Source organism: Lolium rigidum, chromosome 3 (genome assembly GCF_022539505.1).
Source record: "Lolium rigidum isolate FL_2022 chromosome 3, APGP_CSIRO_Lrig_0.1, whole genome shotgun sequence".
Classification (NCBI taxonomy): Eukaryota; Viridiplantae; Streptophyta; class Magnoliopsida; order Poales; family Poaceae; genus Lolium; species Lolium rigidum.
In genome coordinates, this window is record NC_061510.1 from 391,046,658 (window position 1) to 391,069,254 (window position 22,597).

The 22,597-nt window shown below is 42.9% G+C and overlaps 2 protein-coding genes across 4 annotated transcripts; one reads left to right on the plus strand and one right to left on the minus strand.

Annotated features, from left to right (window-relative positions):
• Window positions 1-12,164: 12,164 nt before the first annotated feature.
• On the plus strand, window positions 12,165-15,536 carry LOC124700782 (25.3 kDa vesicle transport protein-like). 2 transcript variants are annotated; one of them, XM_047232853.1, is made up of 5 exons: window positions 12,165-12,407; window positions 12,876-13,036; window positions 13,130-13,276; window positions 13,607-13,683; window positions 15,412-15,536. In XM_047232853.1, the coding sequence occupies exons 1-5, from the start codon at window positions 12,220-12,222 to the stop codon at window positions 15,493-15,495; spliced, it is 657 nt and encodes a 218-aa protein (XP_047088809.1). In that variant the 5' UTR covers window positions 12,165-12,219; the 3' UTR covers window positions 15,496-15,536. The 2 variants fall into 2 exon arrangements, with proteins under 2 accessions (XP_047088809.1, XP_047088808.1); XM_047232852.1 differs by having other exon boundaries at window positions 12,876-13,276.
• A 569-nt stretch (window positions 15,537-16,105) lies between these two features.
• Window positions 16,106-16,747, minus strand: LOC124700783 (protein SKIP34-like). Of its 2 annotated transcripts, none has more exons than XM_047232854.1 (2): window positions 16,433-16,747; window positions 16,106-16,329 (listed from the first exon to the last, which is right to left on the minus strand). In XM_047232854.1, exon 1 carries the CDS (start codon window positions 16,745-16,747, stop codon window positions 16,433-16,435), a length of 315 nt encoding a protein of 104 aa, XP_047088810.1. In that variant the 3' UTR covers window positions 16,106-16,329. The 2 variants fall into 2 exon arrangements, with proteins under 2 accessions (XP_047088810.1, XP_047088811.1); XM_047232855.1 differs by having other exon boundaries at window positions 16,429-16,747.
• Window positions 16,748-22,597: the final 5,850 nt, after the last annotated feature.

Sequence of the window (22,597 nt, forward strand, 5' to 3'; positions counted from 1 at the left end):
CGCTTGAGTCTTCTTAATATATGCAGGGGTGAACCACCGGGGCATCCCCAAGCTTAGAGCTTTCACTCTCCTTGATCATATTGCATCATACTCCTCTCTTGATCCTTGAAAACTTCCTCCACACCAAACTCGAAACAACTCATTAGAGGGTTAGTGCATAATAAAAGTTCACATGTTCAGAGGTGACACAATCATTCTTAACACTTCTGGACATTGCATAAAGCTACTGGACATTAGTGGATCAAAGAAATTCATCCAACATAGCAAAAGAGGCAATGCGAAATAAAAGACAGAATCTGTCAAAACAGAAAGTCCGTAAAGATGGATTTTATTAGGCCACCAGACTTGCTCAAACGAAAATGCTCAAATTGAATGAAAGTTGCGTACATATCTGAGGATCATGCTCGTAAATTGGCGTAATTTTATGAGCTACCTACAGGGAGATAGACCCAGATTCGTGACAGCAAAGAATTCCGGAACTGCGCAGTAATCCAAATCTAGTACTTACTTTTCTATCAAAGACTTTACTTGGCACAACAAAACTCAAAACTAAGATAAGGAGAGGTTGCTACAGTAGTAAACAACTTCCAAGACACAAATATAAAACAAGGTACTGTAGTAAAAACATGGGTTGTCTCCCATAAGCGATTTTCTTTAACGCCTTTCAGCTAGGCGCGTAAAGTGTAACTCAAGTAACATCGAGAGATGAAGCATCAACATCATAATTTGTTCTAATAATAGAATCATAAGGTACCTTCATTCTCTTTCTAGGGAAGTGTTCCATACCTTTCTTGAGAGGAAATTGATATTTAATATTACCTTCCTTCATATCAATAGTAGCACCAACGGTTCAAGAAAAGGTCTTCCCAATATAATGGGGCAAGATGCATTGCATTCAATATCCAAGACAACAAAATCAACGGGGACAAGGTTATTGTTAACCATAATATGAACATTATCAACTTTCCCCAAAGGTTTCTTTTTAGCATTATCAGCTGAGATTAACATCCAAATAGCAGTTTTTCAATGGTGGCAAGTCAAGCATATCATAGACTTTTTTAGGCATAACGAAATACTTGCACCAAGATCACATAAAGCATTACAATCAAAATCTTTGACTCTCATTTTAATGATGGGCTCCCAACCATCCTCTAGCTTTCTAGGAATAGAAGTTTCAAGTTTTAGTTTCTCTTCTCTAGCTTTTATGAGAGCATTTGTAATATGTTTTGTGAAGGCCAAGTTTATAGCACTAGCATTGGGACTTTTAGCAAGTTTTTGTAAGAACTTTATAACTTCAGAGATGTGGCAATCATCAAAATCTAAATCATTACAATCTAAAGCAATGGGATTATCATCCCCAAGGTTGGAAAAAATTTCAGCAGTTTTATCACAAGCAGTTTCAGCAGTTTTAGCAGTTTCAGGTAATTTTGCGCGCTTTGCACTAGGAGTAGAAGCATTGCCAACACCAATTATTTTATCATGGATAGTAGGAGGTGCAGCAACATGTGAATCATTAGCATTGCTAGTGGTGGTAATAGTCCAAACTTTAGCTACATTTTCTTTTTTAGCTAGTTTTTCATTTTCTTCTCTATCCCACCTAGCACGCAGTTCAGCCATTAATCTTATATTCTCATTAATTCTAACTTGGATGGCATTTGCTGTAGTAGTAATTTTATCATCTAAATCCTCAGGTTTAGCAGCATTTTATTAATTAAAGAAGATTGTGATGCAGACATGTATGAGATTCGGTTTTCAGCATCAGCAAGTTTAGTTTGCAACCCCGAGATCTCCCTATTCAGATTTTCAAGTTGATTCCCTATATTCTTCAACAAGGTAGATTGCTCATTCATTGTTTTAGTAAACAATTTATTTGCTCATATTGTGATTGCATGAAGCTCTTAGTGGATCTTTCAATTTCCAACATCTTCTCTTCATTAGGTGAAACATATCTACCATGAGAATTACCATTAGCAGGATATGGCCTAGAATCATTATAATTGTTATTTTTAATGAAATTCACATCAACATATTCTTTTTGAGCAACCAATGACGCTAACGGAACATTATTATAATTAACATTAGGCCTACCATTTGCAAGCATAGACATAATAGCATCAATCTTATCACTCAAGGAAGAGGTTTCTTCGACAGAATTTACCTTCTTACCTTGTGGAGCTCTTTCCGTGTGCCATTTAGAGTAATTAACCATCATATTATCAAGGAGCTTTGTTGCTTCACCAAGAGTGATGGACATAAAGGTACCTCCAGCAGCTGAATCCAATAAATTCCGCGAAGAAATATTTAGTCCTGCATAGAAGGTTTGGATGATCATCCAAGTAGTCAGTCCATGGGTTGGGCAATTTTTAACCAGAGATTTCATTCTTTCCCAAGCTTGAGCAACATGTTCACTATCTAATTGTTTAAAATTCATTATGCTACTCCTCAAAGATATAATTTTAGCAGGGGGGTAATATCTACCAATAAAAGCATCCTTGCATTTAGTCCAGGAATCAATACTATTCTTAGGCAGAGATAGCAACCAATCTTTAGCTCTTCCTCTGAATGAGAAAGGAAACAATTTTAATTTTATAATGTCACCATCTACATCTTTATACTTTTGCATTTCACATAGTTCAACAAAATTATTGAGATGGGCAGCGAGCATCATCGTAACTAACACTGTAAAATTGCTCTCGCATAACAAGATTAAGTAAAGCAGGTTTAATTTCAAAGAATTCTGCGGTAGTAGCAGGTGGAGCAATAGGTGTGCATAAGAAATCATTATTATTTGTGCTAGTGAAGTCACACAACTTAGTATTTTCAGGGTTGGCCATTTTAGCAATAGTAAATAAAGCAAACTAGATAAAGTAAATGCAAGTAAACTAATTTTTTTGTGTTTTTGATATAGCAAACAAGATAGTAAATAAAGTAAAGCTAGCAACTAATTTTTTTGTGTTTTGATATAATGCAGCAAACAAAGTAGTAAATAAAATAAAGCAAGACAAAAACAAAGTAAAGAGATTGAGAAGTGGAGACTCCCCTTGCGGCGTGTCTTGATCTCCCCGGCAACGGCGCCGTAAAAGAGCTTGATGGCGTGTATTTCACACGTTCGTTGGGCAACCCCAAGAGGAAGGTATGATGCGCACAGCAGCAAGTTTTCCCTCGGAAAGAAACCAAGGTTTATCGAACCAGGAGGAGCCAAGAAGCACGTTGAAGGTTGATGGCGGCGGGATGTAGTGCGGCGCAACACCGGAGATTCCGACGCCAACGTGGAACCCGCACAACACAACCAAAGTACTTTGCCCCAACGAAACAGTGAGGTTGTCAATCTCACCGGCTTGCTGTAACAAAGGATTAACCGTATTGTGTGGAAGATGATTGTTTGCAGAGAAAACAAGTAAAAACAAGTATTGTAGCAGATTTGTATTTCGGCATTAAAGAATGGACCGGGGTCCACAGTTCACTAGAGGTGTCTCTCCCATAAGATAAAAGCATGTTGGGTGAACAAATTACAATCGGGCAATTGACAAATAGAGAGGGCATAACAATGCACATACATGACATGATAAGTATAGTGAGATTTAATTGGGCATTACGACAAAGTACATAGACCGCCATCCAACCGCATCTATGCCTAAAAAGTCCACCTTCGTGTTATCATCCGAACCCCTCCAGTATTAAGTTGCTAAACAACGGACAATTGCATTAAGTATGGTGCGTAATGTAATCAACAACTACATCCTCGGACATAGCGCCAATGTTTTATCCCTAGTGGCAACAAGACAACACAACCTTAGAACTTTCGTCACTCTGTCCCGTGTGTCAATGCGAGCATGAACCCACTATCGAGCATAAGTACCCCCTCTTGGAGTTAAAAGTAAAAACTTGGCCGCAGCCTCTACTAGAAACGGAGAGCATGCAAGATCATAAACAACACATGTATAATAACTTGATAATTAACATGACATGGTATTCTCTATCCATCGGATCCCGACAAACACAACATATAGAATTACGGATAGATGATCTTGATCATGTTAGGCAGCTCACAAGATCCAACAATGAAGCACAATGAGGAGAAGACAACCATCTAGCTACCGCTATGGACCCATAGTCCAGGGGTGAACTACTCACTCATCACTCCGGAGGCGACCATGGCGGTGTAGAGTCCTCCGGGAGATGAATCCCCTCTCCGGCGAGGTGCCGGAGGAGATCTCCGTAATCCCCCGAGATGGGATCGGCGGCGACGGCGTCTCGCAAGGTTTTCCGTATCGTGGTTTTTCGCATCGGGGGTTTCGCGACGGAGGCTTTAAGTAGGCGGAAGGGCGTAGTCGGGGGCTAACGAGGGGCCCACACTATAGGTCGGCGCGGCCGGGGCTTGGGCCGCGCCGCCCTATAGCTTGGCCACCTCGTGGCCCCACTTCGTGTGTTCTTCGGTCTTCCGGAAGCTCCGTGGAAAAATAGGGCCCCGAGTCTTCGTTTCGTCCAATTCCGAGAATATTTCGTTACTAGGATTTCCGAAACCAAAAACAGCAGAAAACGAGAACCGGCACTTCGGCATCTTGTTAATAGGTTAGTTCCAGAAAATGCACGAATATGACATAAAGTGTGCATAAAACATGTAGGTATCATCAATAATATGGCATAGAACATAAGAAATTATCGATACGTCGGAGACGTATCAGAGGGATATCTCTGACCTCTACCTCCCTGAGTACGATAAACCTTGGGTGATTCACTTAAGGGAAACTTGCTGCTGTTCTACAAACCTCTGCTCTTGGAGGCCCAACATTGTCTACAGGAATAGAAGCGTGCGTAGACATCAATAGGGTTTTCGCGACGGAGAGAATATATAGGCGAAGGGGCAGAGTCGGGGGACGCTCGAGGGGCCCACCCCATAGGGCGGCGCGGCCAGGGGTGGGGCCGCGCCCCCTAGGGTGTGGCCGCCTCGTCGCCCCTCTTCGTCTCCTCTTCGGACTTCTGGAAGGCTCCGTGCAAAATAAGACCGTGGGCTTTTGTTTCGTCCAATTCCGAGAATATTTCCTGTAGGATTTCTGAAACCAAAAACAGCAGAAAACAGGAACTGGCGCTTCGGCATCTTGTTAATAGGTTAGTGCCGTAAAATGCATCAAAATGATGTAAAGTGTATATAAAACATGTGAGTATTGTCATATAACTAGCATGGAACATAAGAAATTACAGATACGTTTGAGACGTATCAGAGGGTACGACGGGCGACGGAATATGGGCTGCTGGGTGGAGGAACGGCGGAGTTGGGGCAACCCGCCGACGGATTAGCGAGGGGTGGTGCCGGCGGCGAGAGAGCAAAGGGAGGGGAGGAGGGATTTGCGTCGACAAAGTGGTGGGGTTCGTCTGTTCTCTCGCCGACAGAGCGGGCCCGTCCCCGCTTTTCTCTCGTCCGGAGTCCCTGAGCGCTCCCCGGGGGGGATAGCCTGGGCTCTCCGGACGGATGAAAGGCCTAATCCGGACGAAATCGAGGAGTCGGGGGCTCGACTGGTCCGTTTTCGTCCATCCGGATGAAAAAAAAAGACGTCCTAGGGGCCTCGTCGGGGAGACGGCTGGAGATGCTCTAAGTCGGCAAAGATACATCATGCTCTAGCTAGCGTGATATCATTTCCACATGGTGAGCTTGGTGACAAGTCATATCACAAACGGCTTACTGGCCGATTATGCTGCAGGTTCCAGGGTGACTTGGAGAGTGATATATATAGTCCAGTTAGCAGGACAACCCATGTGACTTAGGTTGCTACAGGGATTGATCTTACTCGATAGGCGGCCATTATCCGTGTTGTTGCCTATTCGACGGTACTCCAGAGGAGGGATCCTCATGGAGGGAAGAAGAAGTAGGGGTCATTGGGCGGAGAGTCCTCGGGACGGTGGTACGCGATTTACCCAGCTTCGGATCACCTGCACGATGGCAAGGCCTACTGTGCTGCTTGTCTGGAATTATCTGGGCGCTTTCGCGTTGTTACAATGAGTTGTGGTTGTGCCTCTAGGGCTCCCGGGATCCGGCTTATAAAGACGCACGGATCTAGGGTTTACACGGAAAGTCCTAGCCGGAATACAAGTTGCCTAACTACGATACAATGTCTTGCCGTGTACGTCAAGGATATGCCTTCCTTATATACCGTGCGGGATCCGGATACCTTATGAGCCTCTACGAATCCGGTCACCTTCGTAGGTTGTGTTGCTTAAAGGCAGTCCAGAAGACAACATACGGAGAATTGGGCCGGAACGTCTTCAAGATGGCCTCAAATGGAGAAGTGCTCAGCTGGAAAGTTGCTCCTATGGTCAAGAAGTACAATTTTGATTTTAGAGCCATTTTGATCCGAGTTTGTATGCGACCCGACGACTTACTACAAGGTCCATGTAATTAACTCGACAACTTGACGAATTCCGACTTAAAATTGAAGATGGGACCATAGACGTATTAAGACGACTTTAGATGGAAAAATGATCAGCACCACAGTTGTCCATGTCTTCGAGGCACACAAGTTTTTCTTTTAAAGCGTCTCCATTTGAGTTACGATGCGACTCGGAGACTTACTACAAGATACATGACATAAGTATAGTCAAAGCAGAATTATATCCGCGTTTAGCCATCGCTAGGGATTTTGGACGTGAATTAGAGTCCTTTTATTGAACGACAAGTTTACATGAGTCCCTTGCTTGTACTAAAAGACCAGACACATCATACATATATATCAAGCCCAATATGACATTTGTAAATTTGGACCCACATGTTAATAGCCCAGGTCACGGTCAAGGCGACCGACCTGGTATGCTTATACGAGTTTCTCCGATAAGAAATCCACAGACTGGAGGCAGCCACCACACCAGTCACTAGGGGCTCCGGCGCCCGGCTCATGTGGTGGGGGAAGTGGCGTTGCATCAGTGAGTATGGGGAAGACGAGGAGTTGGACTAGACCCCGCTGAGTTTGGGGCGCGAGAGAGCCTCGCGAGTTCACACAGCGCAGCTTGGTCGGTGTGTGAGGCCTAGCGAGGGCGGTGTTACCGTCGAGGCGCAATCTAATAACTTTTGCATGGGCTTCGGCTTGACGGAGATGAGGACTTCTACTTCGACCATATATCGATGACGAGGCGCACGACTATTGAGTTTTTTTTTGGAGTGTTTCCTAGTCTAATTTAGTTGTTGAAAGAAAATTACATTTTTCATGATAGGAAGGGCTGTTTGTATGGCTCGGGGCGGAGCCAGTCGAAGGGTCACCTAAGTCGCTGGTGTGGGTAGCCACCTTCAGGTCGATGGTTTCCTATCGGGGAGAACAGGTCTGCACGACCTAGACAATGCCTGAATTTACTAATGGCCTATTTGGTATGCTAATAACTACTAGCGTGTTTTCTGCAAACAATTACATCAAAAAGTGGGTTTGACTTATTTATACTAAAGTATTTTACATTTACTTTCTATAGCTCATTGTCCAACTATGTGATCTTTGTCCTTATGTTTCTTGGTTTCTGCATTATGACTCAGTGGTCTTTGTTATAATTCTAAGCTATTTCATTGCAAATGCACTTGCTCTATAATTAAAATATATTTTACAAGGGCACATATGATACTTGTTTCCTTCACAAAAAACTGACTATTAAGAAAACTTTGATCAAACCAAATGCCATAGATCAATAAAAGTATAAAAGACCTAACCATATGCCTCTACATATTTTACGTTGATGCCTACTTTATATTATCGTTAAATATCTTAGCGGAAAGCATGTTTCTTGACAAAATATCAAGCGATTGGAATTGAGATTTACATAAGTTGTTTACAGGTGGTTTCCCTTGCATCACTGACTTTATTTGTTTGTTATTTTCCCATGGTTAAATATATCTTTCATGTTCTCAGGTTGAACAATCGGATGTTATGGCCTGATTTTTGATTTTTTTGATGGGTAAGGCCCGAATATTTACTTGTATTGAAATATCATGGTTCAAGGTAGGAGGAGCCTACTGATACGTCTCCGACGTATCGATAATTTCTTATGTTCCATGCCATATTATTGATGATACCTACATGTTTTATGCACACTTTATGTCATATTCGTGCATTTTCTGGAACTAACCTATTGACGAGATGTCAAAGGGCCAGTTCCTGTTTTCTGCTGTTTTTGGTTCCAGAAATTCTAGTAAGGAAATATTCTCGGAATCGGACGAAATCAAGACCCAGCATCCTATTTTGCCCGGAAGCATCCGAACACCCGAGAGCCGCCAGAGGAGGGCCCTGTGGGCCCCAGATGATAGGGTGGCGCGGCCTGGGCCCTGGCCGCGCCAGCCTATGGTGTCGCCGCCTCGTCGCCCCTCCGACTCCGACTCTGGTCCCAGACCTAAAACCTCGATGGGAAAAACCACGATACGGATAACCTTCCAGAGCCGCCGCCATCGCGAAGCCAAGATCTGGGGGACAGGAGTCTCTGTTCCGGCACCCTGCCGGAGCGGGGAAGTGCCCCCGGAAGGCTTCTCCATCGACACCGCTGCCATCTCCACCGCCATCTTCATCACCACCTGCTGCTCCCATGAGGAGGGAGTAGTTCTCCATCGAGGCTCGGGGCTGTACCGGTAGCTATGTGGTTCATCTCTCTCCTATGTGCTTCAATACAATAATCTCATGAGCTGCCTTACATGATTGAGATTCATATGATGATGCTTGTAATCTAGATGTCATTGTGCTAGTCAAGTGAGTTTTACTTATGTGATCTCCGGAGACTCCTTGTCCCACGTGTGTAAAGGTGACAGTGTGTGCACCGTGTGGGTCTCTTAGGCTATATTTCACGGAATACTTACTCACCGTTATGAATGGCATAGTGAAGTGCTTATTTATATCTCTTTATGATTGCAATGTATTTTGTATCACAATTTATCTATGTGCTACTCTAGCAATGTTATTAAAGTAGTTTTATTCCTCCCGCACTGGTGTAATGGTGACAAGTGTGTGCATCCGTGTTAGTACTTGGTTTATGCTATGATTAAGATCTCTTGTAGATTATGAAGTTAACTATTGCTATGATAATATTGATGTGTATTATTCCTCCTACATAGCATGAAGGTGACAAGGTGCATGCTATGTTAGTACTTGGTTTAGTCGAATTGATCTTTCATGCACTCTAAGGTTATTTAAATATGAACATTGAATTGTGGAGCTTGTTAACTCCGGCATTGAGGGTTCGTGTAATCCTACGCAATGTGTTCATCATCCAACAAGAGAGTGTAGAGTATGCATTTATCTATTCCGTTATGTGATCAAAGTTGAGAGTGTCCACTAGTGAAAGTCTAATCCCTAGGCCTTGTTCCTAAATATCGCTATCGCCGCTTGTTTCATCGTTTTACCGCGTTACTACTCGCTTGTTTACTCGTCCTGGGCAAAGCACTTTTCCGGTGCCGTTGCTACTACTTATTCATACCACCCGTATTTCACTATCTCTTCGCCGAACTAGTGCACCTATTAGGTGTGTTGGGGACACAAGAGACTTCTTGCTTTGTGGTTGCAGGGTTGCATGAGAGGGATATCTTTGACCTCTTCCTCCCTGAGATCGATAAACCTTGGGTGACCCACTTAAGGGAAACTTGCTGCTGTTCTACAAACCTCTGCTCTTGGAGGCCCAACACTGTCTACAAGAATAGAAGCTCCCGTAGACATCACCTACCGGCCAAGGAGCTCACGAGGGGCTAGATGGGATGACAGGTGGAGCCCATGGCATGCCTAGTAGGCACACTCGTCATGGTGGGCCATAGCCGCCTTGACCCTCTGATCACCTTGATTCCAAGAATGGATGTTCGTTGGGCATCAGATTGATCCAACTAACAAAAAATTACAGTGAAAGTAGATGCTAAATCCAACACGGATGAGTTTCTTCACTTGTGGCTAATACGCAACATTATACTTTCTGTGCCATAATTAATTTTTTTGCCTGTGCATTTTTCGGTTGTTAACACTATGAAATCATGAAAAAGGTGAAACTTGTTTGAATTTGAGCTAGGTTAGCATAGGTTTCTTCTTTTATTTTATGTTTAATGTTTCCTTTTATTTGATTTGAATCTTCTCTTTTGAAAAAGAAAATAGAGAGAGAGAAAGAGTTAGAAGTTGAAAACACTTTTGAAAACCCTACAAGTTTTACAACCAAAGTTGTAGAATCCTCATAACCATACGCCAACACTTGTCGGTGTATAGCAGCTTCGACCGTGTGAAACAACACCATATGCCAAAGGTTATAATTGCCTAGGATAAAAGGGCACCAGAGATTCTAATCTCATATATCTATAACCATGGAATCACCACCTCTCGGGCGGATCTCTCAGCCGGGTGTCGGGGAGATGGGGGACTGCTATATGCCGACTTGGTTGGCTCGTGCGGGGGTGCCGCACACCCCAGGGACCAAGTTGGGTAGGTTGGGCCGCTGCGGCTCATTAGCTTAAGGTACGATTATTTTCTTATTTTTTTCTATTTATTTTCTATTACTAATATTTTCTTTTTCAAAATCTAACACTTTTTAAATCCTATTAAAAACAGAAATAAAAAACAGAACAAAAAGATGATTCAAAAAAAGAAAATGGGCAACACTCGACCGCGCTGGCCTGGACGGCGTGCGGGGGTGTGAACGGCAGGCGAGATCGGGGTCTCTGTTGGCGGGAGTTGGCGATGGCCTCTCCGGGAGGATTTGACACGTTCGGTTGGGAGTTGGGACTTGGGACTCGAAACGCAAAATGGGCCTGGTAGATACGTGACAAAGTTTTACTGGGCCTTAAACTCGTAAAATGTGCTGGGCCCTTGTGGGTGCAGATGCAGACCATCATTTTCCGCGTGCCGGTTCAGAGCTCGGACCCGTATCTTGCTCCGCCCCGGCTACTCTCCCAACCGACACGCGCAGCAGAGCACGTGCCCGCCAAACTTGCGCTTCTCTCCGGCGACACCGCGATCTGCTTCCCCGGAGACGGCCGCCGCACCCGGTTCCGCTGCCGCGCCTCCTCCCAGTACGCCACTTTTCCCCTCTGCCGGTCTACTCCTGGTCTAGATGTCTCGCGCTAGCCGCTAGCTCGTCCAGATCCGGCAGATCTGATGCGATCGCTCCCGAATTCTGGGTTCGATCTGGTGGGTGATCTTACGATGGTTTGTTGGTTGGTCGGCGGTGAAGCTTGGGAGGGGTGGATCGGATTTTGGGATACTCGAGCTCGCATCAATCGCGGATTATACTGTTTCCAGATAGCGTTTGCCCGTTTGGCGCGCGTGTGTGCGTGTGCCTTAATTGTTATGACATGAGTTGCTCGAAATAAGTAGCTTCAGTGCAGGTTATGTGTCTACCAGTTTGCTAGGAGTGAACTGAGTTGTGCATGTTGAGTAACTGGTTGGGTGGGTTAGCTATCCGTTTTTCTTTCCCGATATGAGGTGAGTGACAATTTTTACTGTTCTTATGATGTGGAGTCATGCATGTGTAGCGTGTAGGCTAGTGGTTACTAATTTGAGAGAAATTATACCTACATGTCTATTTGTATATTGAACAGATTGGTAATTTGTGAATTCTGCATTTGTGCATGGGGGTTGTAGATCATCGTGTAGTTCATCATATTATCGGTCATGTGATCAGCTCCTGTATTGTTTTTGCTACTCAATGGAAATCGCAAAGGGGTGTATGCGTAGTTATTCTGTATTTAAGGTTCTTAAGTGTGGTTTTACGACTGCAGTCTTTAGACTAAAGAGGATGTGATGTCTGTGAAATGAGTCATTTAGCATGCGTAATCCGTTTCTGGATTGTCTCCTTAGAGCTACACAAATGGATTTTGTTTGTGGGTTTTGTTAGATATAGCAGTAGCAGCGACATTCTCGATGCAACCTGTGTAGGTTTAAATCATGGGATATTTGTATTTGTCGTATATGCATGATGATCAATGCTGTTTTTAGTTTTTAGTTGTCAAATGAACACCTAGGCTGTCTGTGATTACTTATAGTGCAATGAACAAGTTACGCTGCTAGGAGAGTAGCATATTTGATGCTGTAAAATGGCATGCATTACTTGTTTGTTGGCTACACTTTTTCTCAATTGACTAGAAATTTAGATATGCGCTGTGCTTAATGTATCAAGGCAGAAGTTGGAGCTAGACTACTTCTGAAGCAGTTTCCTGCTTTGACTTGCAGGTGTCTCTGCAGGCTATCAAGTATATAATTTGTAGTTGTTTCTGGTGCTCTTCGCAAAATGGTGAAGCTGACAATGATAGCGCGGGTCACTGATGGCCTTCCTCTGGCAGAAGGGCTTGATGACGGGCGGGATCAAAAGGATTCTGACTTCTACAAGCAGCAAGCTAAACTTCTTTTTAAGAACTTGTCAAAGGGGCAACATGAAGCCTCAAGGATGTCAATTGAGACAGGATCGTTCTTTTTCCAGTATCCTGTGTTACTTGCGATCTATTTTATGTTCAGAAAAGATGCTTATTTATGAATCCTGCTTCACCATGGCCATTTTATGCTTGATCCTAGGTATTTCATTTAGATGTGCAATGAAGTTATTTATATTAAAATTGTAGATGCTTTAGCTAGTCATTACATTTTATTATTCTGGCGAGAGAAGTCAACATTTGTTGATTAGCCATGGAGGGACATATATAGCTTGTGGTCTTGCTATTGCTGGTCTACTAGTCATTCTGAGTTCTGTAATTGTATGCAGGGCCATTTACCTTTACCATTTTTTTGTAGAGGCTTTTCTGCTCTGGTGCTTACATCATATGGTTTAGCTTCTACTAAAAATACCCTGCAGCCAGTTATCTACGTCCTTTTATCTATCTTTTTAGCTTTTGTTGGTTTTTTTACATTTATTGTAGTATGTTGCTGTTCCACCTTAATTCAGATATGCAGTTACATCATTGAAGGCCGAGTATGTTATCTAACAATGTGTGACCGTTCTTATCCAAAGAAGCTTGCATTCCAGTACTTGGAAGATCTGAAAAATGAATTCGAGAGAGTCAATGGAAGTCAGATTGAAACTGCGGCAAGGCCTTATGCTTTTATTAAGTTTGGTATGTTGTTAATCTCTACTGCACATGCCACCATTGTTTTTATTCACCCTCTCAAGTTCTACTGCTTTATAACATATGTTTCTCTGTATTTAGATACATACATACAGAAGACTAAGAAACTCTATTTGGATACCAGAACCCAAAGGAACATTGCAAAACTGAATGATGAGCTCTATGAGGTTCATCAAATTATGACTCGCAATGTTCAAGAAGTTCTTGGCGTCGGTGAAAAGTTAGACCGTAAGTCTGGAAATCTCTTTTGCCTTGTACTGCTTCATTTACATTTCCTGGCATGAGAATCTGGTAGGTATCTGTCTCATGCATTGATAACATCAGACTTATTTGGCAATTATTTTTCCTTTCAATAGGCCTTGATTTACTACTTGTCATCAAAAGCTTCACACTATATGATTTTTTCTTACCTTTGCTTCTGGTTTTCTGCACTCATTGTTCCTTGCATGTTCACAAAATGCTTCCCATCTCACCCTTTCCACTGTGTATCATTTGCATTGGAAGATTTGACCGTACTGGCAAATAACTGTTTACTCTTCTGTACTTCTGTTTTTGCAGAGGTCAGTGAAATGTCAAATAGGTTGTCAAATGAAACGAAAATGTATGCAGATAAGGCGAAGGATCTCAATCGGCAGGTAATCCATGTGCACAATGCATATGCTATGAATTTGAGCATTTAAGTATGTCATGTATGTTTGTCAGTACTTATTGAACATCTTGACTTCTCTTCTCTCTTTATTCTAAAATTGACTCCTAATGCTGAATGCTAATGAATCCACGCCTCACTAATATTTAGCCATTGGATTTACTAGAAGAAATAAAATGGTCAAATTTAAGTACTCCCTCCGTCCAACAATAATTGTCTCAACTAGTTGTAGATACAGATGTATCTACAACTAAAATACATCTAGATACATCCGTATCTAGACGAGACACTTAAATTAGGACGGAGGTAGTAACTTTTAAGCTCACTCGACATTGAAACCACCACCAATCTCATGGTGTAACTACAGGTGCCCTAAAAACATTGTAACCTTAGTAAGCATTGCCTGCAAACTATGCATACTTTGGGTGGTTTGGATTTTTGACTACACAAAGCACAACTGGCATTCCTTTGACTTCAAAGCGACTGGAATGAAAGAACTGTTGAGATGCAGATGAAATAAAGGAATAAATTATGTGATGCAGAAATGTGTGTATGGCAAGGCTACTGCTTACTTACAGTAGACCTCACTGCGATCACGAGATCAGTTATGATAACCAGATCTTCTATGGTAGAGGAAAGCGTACAAACTTCTCAAAGTAATTAACATCTATGCTTAGGAAATAGGAAGATATGAAACATACTTGCTAAAGCACTCGTATCCATATTTTTATACACTTTATATTTTTATTTATTGATGTTTTTCCCTTTTTCTGAAAAATAAAACATACTTGCTAAAGCACCCGTATCCATATTCTTATACACTTAATATTTTTATTTATTGATGTTCTTTTCCCTTTTTCTTAAAAATGTCACCATACTTAAGATAAGTCCATGTTTAGCAGAATAAATAATACAATTCTTTTTCTATTCAGAAGCTTTAGGCTCATATGTTCTACTCCCCCGGTTAAAATAATTGTCCAAAAATGAACGTATCTACACATTTTTTGGCAATAGTTTTGAACCAGAGGGAGTATATGAAATGATGAACATTTAATTGAGCAAAGCTTTTCATTTAGAAAATATGAACATGAACTTACTATTTGTGCACCTTGCACAGTTTTATGCATCATCAAGAAAATCCGTACTTCGGTGTTTGGATGCCTAACTTCTCTCTCCACATGCATATTATAACAAAAAAGTCCCATAACAAAATTCAGGCAATAGTTAAACTATACACAAGATCATTTTGATCTTTTGTTCCTATACATTTTTGTAATTTATTGGTAACATGATAATATAATCATGTCCTGCAGCATTCTGCAGGCATGACACTAGTAATTATCGTTCTAGTTACCATGAGTTTTTCCCTTAATTTAGTATAGAATTATCTTCTTTTACTGATGAAAAATACCTGTTTGATTAATTAAAGTTAGCTGATACTGTTCCAGCACGTCTCTCTCTGTTAAGTTGCCAGTTCACATCTGTACCCTGTAGCTAGCAAAACGGCGCTTCTCAACTCTACCTGTGGTAAAATTGAATCGAACTTGAGAAGAGTGCAAAGCTTTGCAGTTGTCGTGTCTATCGAGACTTGTGTCGTTGAGACTTTTTACTGTGGTTTTTACCATTCACCTGCAGCAAATATGCTTTGATGGAGTCTTACCCTATATTCTTTTCAAGGTTTTGAGTTTGATGTCAATCATGCTTTTTTCGGTTTCAGGCCTTCATTCGGAAGTATGCTCCTGTTGCCATTGTGATTGGGGTGGTAATAATCCTGTTCTGGGCCAAGAACAAGATCTGGTGATTCCACTAAACAATGGAAGCTGGCCCGTGGTATAACACTGGGGAAAGAAGACAGTTATGGTCGATTCTGGATCAAGAGATGCTTGGATAGCTTGCATCCCGTATCTGCCTGTTCAAGCGAGTAGTTTGAAGCTACCTTTGTTACAAGCTGTTCAAGTGAATTCGTTGTAGTATAGATCATATATGACGGACTTGATTTTGTGAATCCTCAGAACCGTACATACAAGAGCTATGTAGAGTTGACCTTTCGGGATTCATTTTCCTGTGAACTCTTGTAAGAATTTGGGCTGATGAACTATACTCCATTGCTCGTATCTTCGCCACATAATATGCTATATTTCAACTACATATTTTTTGTGTGCAAGGATAAAGTTAATGAGTTGGTTTAACATGGAAGTTCTGCCAATGCAACAGTATCTTATCTAGCACATCGTTTGATATGTTAAAATTAACATGCCTGCAGATGCTGGTGACGGTTGCATCTGATCAGGCAGATATTTTCCCTGTGAAACATGCCGAGCTGGTGTTACTGTGATTAGCTGATTGACAACTCGAGTTAACTGAAAATGTTGAATGGCAGAAACTAAAGCTGAATACTGGCACAAGTATACGGGCAATGGCCACTGAAGATATATATTTTTTCTTATGGAATGGCCACTGGAGATTTGAGCTCTAGAGATTACAGTGCTGTCGCAACTAACTTTGAGTTCATTTCAGCGAATGACTAGAACATTCGTCCTGTATATTACAAAGCCTAAAAAGAGAAAAGTAGACGAGTAGCATCCAGCTGATCGTCCTGCCACAGACGGCATCATCCTCCAGCTGCAACTTGCCCCTGCAGATGAAGGAATCAAGAGGACGCTGTATTACTGTTCGATCATCGGTCCGATTAGCAGGGCGACGGTCAAGGGATCGGAGCAGGAGAGCTGCCTACCTACCTATGAGGTGGGATCGGATTCAGCGGGGAGCTGATCCTGCTGCTGCTGCTCGTGCTCCTGGAGGCGGACGCGGGTCTCGTGGATCCGGTCGCGCGCGGCGGCCGCCACCCGCTTGAGGCGGCGGCGCTTGCCGTAGGTCTCCTCCAGCCTGCGCTGCAGCTCGGCGGCGCGCGCCCGGGCCCGCTCCAGCTCCGCCAGCGCCTCGGCGAGCCGCGCCCGCGCCGCCGCCAGGCGCGCGTCCGCCGCGGCCTCCCTCCTCCGCAGCTCCGCCCACGCCGGCCGCGCCGCGTCGCCCAGCCGCCTCCCCTCGCACATCCTCCTCCGCCGGGTCGCGTCGCTGCCTCGCTGGGGAGGAGGAAGGCCTAGTGGGGCGAGAGGAGGAAGTGGGCTTTTGCTTCGGGGGTGGGTGGGGCGGATCACTTGAAGCGGCCTTGTGTGCTTTGCTTGACAGCGACGACACGCGCACACGCTCTCACTTGCTTCCCCTTCCCGAGACGGAATTACACATGGAATTCTTCGCAGTTCTCTGCCGGCTCAAAACTGATTCTTGCAGTGCAATGTTTCTCGTGAAATTGATACTACGAAATCTAGTGAAATTCACACCTCCAGTCCATCTTGAAGTAGAAAGATAATGCGACCTCTCAGCTATTATTTCCATGCTCCTCTTGCTACCGTCGGTTCCCAATTATTGGTGAACGGGTGAAGCATCATCGATCCTGCTCTTGTTGGGGGCAATTATTGGGCATTTCTTCTTCCACTAGCAGCAGCACACCTTCCAAACAATGGCGAGACTCGAGACCAGGCAACTACTAGTACCAGTGCTCTACTCATCTGTGCACAAAAGGGTCGGTTGGGCTGCTCAGATTAGCATATACTCCCTCCAGTCCTTTTTAACTACATCCGAGTTAAGTAAACGAGACCGGAGGGTGTAACATCGACGACGAACCTGGCTGGTCCAATTATGTGCCCAACTCTGCACCGATGACCACCATTGAGGTGAAGTTAGAAAGAAAAAATGATGCCTGCTATCAAGCAAGAGGTGTGTCAAATCATGACAAGTCTCGCACATATAAAAAATCTTAAGTAGATTGGGCTAGAGATCTTACTCATAATTCTAGCCCACTATTCGGCTCTATATAACAGGGGTTTACTTTTCCCACAAGATGGATTACACTGGTCGACCACACGGTTACACCACTACACAAATTATTCCACGAGTTCACGTTTGAGTAGAGAACAACAACGCCATGTCACGCGGCAACGGCCATGGCCACTACGGCACGCGGGTGGAGTATGTCGGTCTCATTCATGTGTTCGGCTCTGTGAAGGGGTATTTTTTCAGTGCGTCCGGTGTGGGACCTCCATCTGGCTTCGTTGCGAGGATGAAGCCCCGCACCTGTCATGGTGCGTGACCGCGAAGCATGAGGCAAACCAGGGGCCCCAATCTAGCGGATGGCAGACATCAACACCTATAGGTGACGCCTAGGAGACCGACCATGCCGCGCTTCGACAAGTTTGTATGACCCAAACAATCTCTCCCGATGCATCTAAACGAATTGATAAATGCTACCTCATAAGTTCAAAAGAACTTTTGAGGATGCCTTCCTATGAAACATTTAATTTTATACTTAACTTGTATACCATTTCCTCTGTAGTCATTATGTGTCACACTACATAATTATCATGTATCGTGTTGCTAAATGCTAAAATACCATTCTTGTTATAAATTTGATTTTTACCATTGAGATGTTTTTTCTTGTGCCAAATTTAAGTAAATATCTCGTATAAACTATATATTTTGTTTTTACATTGGATTGGGACATTTTGCTGCCAATATGAGTTGATGAAAAATGTAAGTAAGGAAGACAAACATAATCCATCCAAAGTTTCTCCTATCGCTATTACATCCTATGTTAGCTTCTGCCACTTAACACACACTATGGCTTATTATAGGTATTCGTGTTAATTTTAACTCTCACATATCTAAATAACTTGCTAGAGTGTTCCAAGAAATGTACCAATAATATTCTCACATGTCCAAAAAAATATTTTACGTATGATGTATTTTGGTTTTTTCCCTTAATACAGTCTTAAATGAAGAAGTGGCCAATATAGTCTATTGTGTTGGCATAAAAAAATATTTATTTGAATCAACTCAGTACGATGCGCTGGGTGCCCGTCACAAATCATACCCATGTGGATTTTGTTGTTAATGACCAAAGAATTAGGGGACTACCTGCATATGATATACTCCCCCACTCAATTAATTTTTCATAAAGCCCTCTCATACCCCGCCCCCTCAAGTAGAGCCAAAGCCATCCCCTAATTGCACAACCTCTAGACAAGGTCTTGGGCCGCTCTAGGCCACTGCCGTTTTTTCCACAATAAATACCGAAAGGTTCTTGGGCTTTCCGGGTGGCCAGAACCCCCGGCCTCCCAGTCCTCCGAACTTTCTGCATGATGTGGGTAACATTTGGATTTGGTCAACACACATACAAGGTTTGCTTCTTCTCCAAGTGACCTTAGCCATCTCAAAAAAAAAAGTGACCTTAGCCATTTAGATCCACTTCGCCTCACCATTGTTGAGCTTTAAAGTTTCGATCCATCCACTCAATCGTGAGAATCTTTATTTGAAAATTGAGATTATTTTCCTGCCAAACAAAAGTTGAATTACCATCTTGAGTAAGCTCGGTTTTGTTACTTTTGGATTTGTGGGCAACCCCAGCCGGTTGGCGTTGCCTTGTGAGCATTCATAGTTGTGGATTTCCGTCAGGGAATTTGTCAAGATAAGAGGATCACCATAAGATCTCATTAGTGGAAGGGCTCTCACTTAGTTTCGGTAACTCAAGGGAGAAGAACGCTAGACATGTGAGGGATCGTGTGGGCTTGGTTTGTCAGGGCTTATCCAACGAAGACTAGAGTTCTAACAAAGAACTGAACTTCACGATACATCTCGTTGTATTAGTCTCCCTCTACTTTGGTTATTTCACTTCTCCCCTTGCCTTAGTGCTATCTTCTGCTACATCATATAAGACTATTCGTCTATTTGTATTTTAGGATAAGCTCTTTTATCCACGGTTGTCCCTAAAATCAATTTCATTAAAATTTGTTTCCTCCTATGCACCCTCCTCTAGGTGTCATTTTTTATCCTTCAATTGGTATCATAATCTTGGACTCTCATTATTAGATATGGATGCCTAGAAAGAAAATATGGAATCCCAAGACATAGTTGACCAAATTAAGAAACATATCTTAGGGTTGATCTGTTGTCTAATGAGCTCATGAGTGCAAAAGAAAAGATCAAATATCTTGCATCAAAATTGGGGTGCTCACATTCCCCCATTGGTGATGATGAAGGCATCTTAAAGTCAGCTGCCAAAGCTCACAAGTATGATTTCCATACAACAATGATGTGAATTACTTCTACGCAATGACTTCCCAAAGTTTTCATTTGCATAACCGCGAGTCCACACCTACACTAGATAACTCCAGTTATTGATATAATAAAAACGAGTCAGGACTCTTTTGATTCATAGGATTTGTATAGAAATTGTGTTGGATTTGAATTCTATGAAAAATTTCCTACACGAGCCGTTTGATTCATAAGAACATATTCCATAGGAAAATTTCCTATAGGAATCTTGTAGTGCAAATCCTATAAAAAAAGCATTAGCTCATACCTCACGGAAAATTCCTTTGTCACAATCAAAAACACTTCATCTTACCATAGAATTGATGTAGACATGACATCTCAATCCTATGCCTTTCATATTTCTATGTTTTTCCTATCCCATGAATCAAAGAAGCCATCAAATGTTTCAACAATTTAATTGTCAGATACCAGCCCTAGGAGGACACATGGAAGCATCAGCAGGTCCCCCTCAACTCTCAGCCAAGGACCCATCACCCATCGGGTCGTCGGGAGATTCTGCACCATACTGACGCGCGCCCACGGCTTCTTGTACCAATTTTCCTGGCACATTACTAAATCTGTTGGTGCTAATTCATCTTTTTAATAGATAGGCAAGATTGTTGTTTCGACGGATAACTCTTTTATAATGTTCATTAATGTTCCAAGTTACTACTTTATCTCCAGACCTATAAAACACGATGAGTTGTCCAGCCTAGACACTGATAATGTTAAGACACCCGGGGTAGCTCCGCTAAAAAGGTCACCCCCCCCCTGGTGCCTAGCTCCGCCCTGGGCTTCCTGCATGGGGTCTAACGCGTACAGAGGTCAGCTTTGTTGGATGTGGCCATAGTACTACGCACGCTCGCTGCACAACTCCCCTCCGCTGATCTATTATTGGCTAAAGTCAAACATATATATTTTCTCCGTTCACTATTCTCATTTGGACATTTTTTCATTTTTGTGTAGGTCACACACAATGGTATTTTTCCGTGAAAACACACATGAGTAAGTACCAACATAATATCTACATGCAAAAATTTACTTCACATTTTTTGGAAACTTTTACATAGTATTTTTTTGAAGTTTCCGTAAACGGGTGCGCGCGTACCCAGGTTCCATTCACCATTTTCGGACGTCTCAGCTATTATTTCCATGCTCCTCTTGCTAGTTGCTACCGTCGGTTCCCAATTATTGGTGAACCGGTGAAGCATCATCGATCCTGCTCTTGTTGGGAGCAATTATTGGGCATTTCTTCTTCCACTAGCGGCAGCACACCTTCCAAACAATGGCGAGACTCGAGACCAGGCAACTACTAGTACCAGTGTTCTACCCATGCATGCAAAAAAGGATCGGTTGGGCTGCCCTGATTGGCCTTTGAGATGTTGTTCTGTCACGGGGAAGAATATAACATCGATGAATAACCTGGCCGGTCCAGTTACGTGGCCAACTCTGCACTGATGACCACTATCGAGGTGAAATTACAAGAAATGATGCCTACTATCAACTTCAAGAGATCTTTGCATTGCAAGAATTCCATGTGTGTCAAGTCATGCCCAAGCCTCACACATATCAAAGATCCTAAGTAGATTGGGCCGGGGATCTTAGCAGATCATACTCCTAATTTTTCTTTTTGAAAATCTGAACTGGACGCTAGCTCCTTTGTTTGGATCATAGCCCTTCTTTAGAGATTAACTATAAAAGTAAATCTTTCTAGTTTCAAATGCTACTATTTCTTTGTGGGTGGAAAGTACCAAATCTTCTCTTTACCGGTACTCCTTCGTATTGAAAGCTAGAGACAAAGGGAAAGAGGTCAAATCTTCTTTTTTCAGTCGATTGATTACTGTTTGCTACGTTGCTGGTAAATGAAATTCCGGCGGCATGTTATCTTTCACGCTACCGGTAGTGTATATAACGGTGGCGTACCACCTAGACTACACGCCGCTAACGATCTCCGAGAAATTAAAAACTTCTTTTATTTAGCAATATCAAATAACATAAACACACCATAGTTCATACAAGCATATAGCTAGTCATAAAAGAATCGCGTGCCATGGGTGTCTAAATGGGCCTTGTGTACTAGTGCGATTACAAATATGTTTGTGTTCATGTGCGCACCCTGCTTTGCGGCACAAAATCTAGCCCATTTTTTAGTGGACTAGCGCTAGACGAGCACAAATGTGCGTGAGTGGCAAAAGTCGTACCCACTTGGTGGATCATAATTCCGGTCCGTTGTTGGGTTCTATATAACAGAAGCTTACTCCTCTCACGAGATGGACCTTAGTAGTCGATCTACAAGGTTACACAACTGCACAAATTATTCCTTGAATTCACGTTAGAGTAGAGAGCAGCGACGCCAGGTCAGGCGGCAACGGCCATGGCCACTACGGCGCACGGATGGAGTCTGTTGGTCTCATTCATGTGCTCGGCTCTGTGATGGAGTTTTTTAGTGTGTCATGTGTTGCGCAGATGAAGTATAGCATCTCGAGTGGTGCGAGACCGCCAAGCCTGAGGCAGGCAATGGGTCATGGCAGACATCAACACCTATAGGTGGTGCCTAGGAGACCGATCATGCCATGCTTCGACAAATTTTCGTCTGGCCCCAACCATCTCTTCCAATGCATTTAATGAATTGATAAATGCTACCTCATACGTTCAAAAGAGCTTTTGATGGTGCCTTCTTACACGCTCTCATTTGCTTCCCTTCCCGAGACGGAATTACACATGGAATTCTTTGCAATGCAAAGATCTCTTGA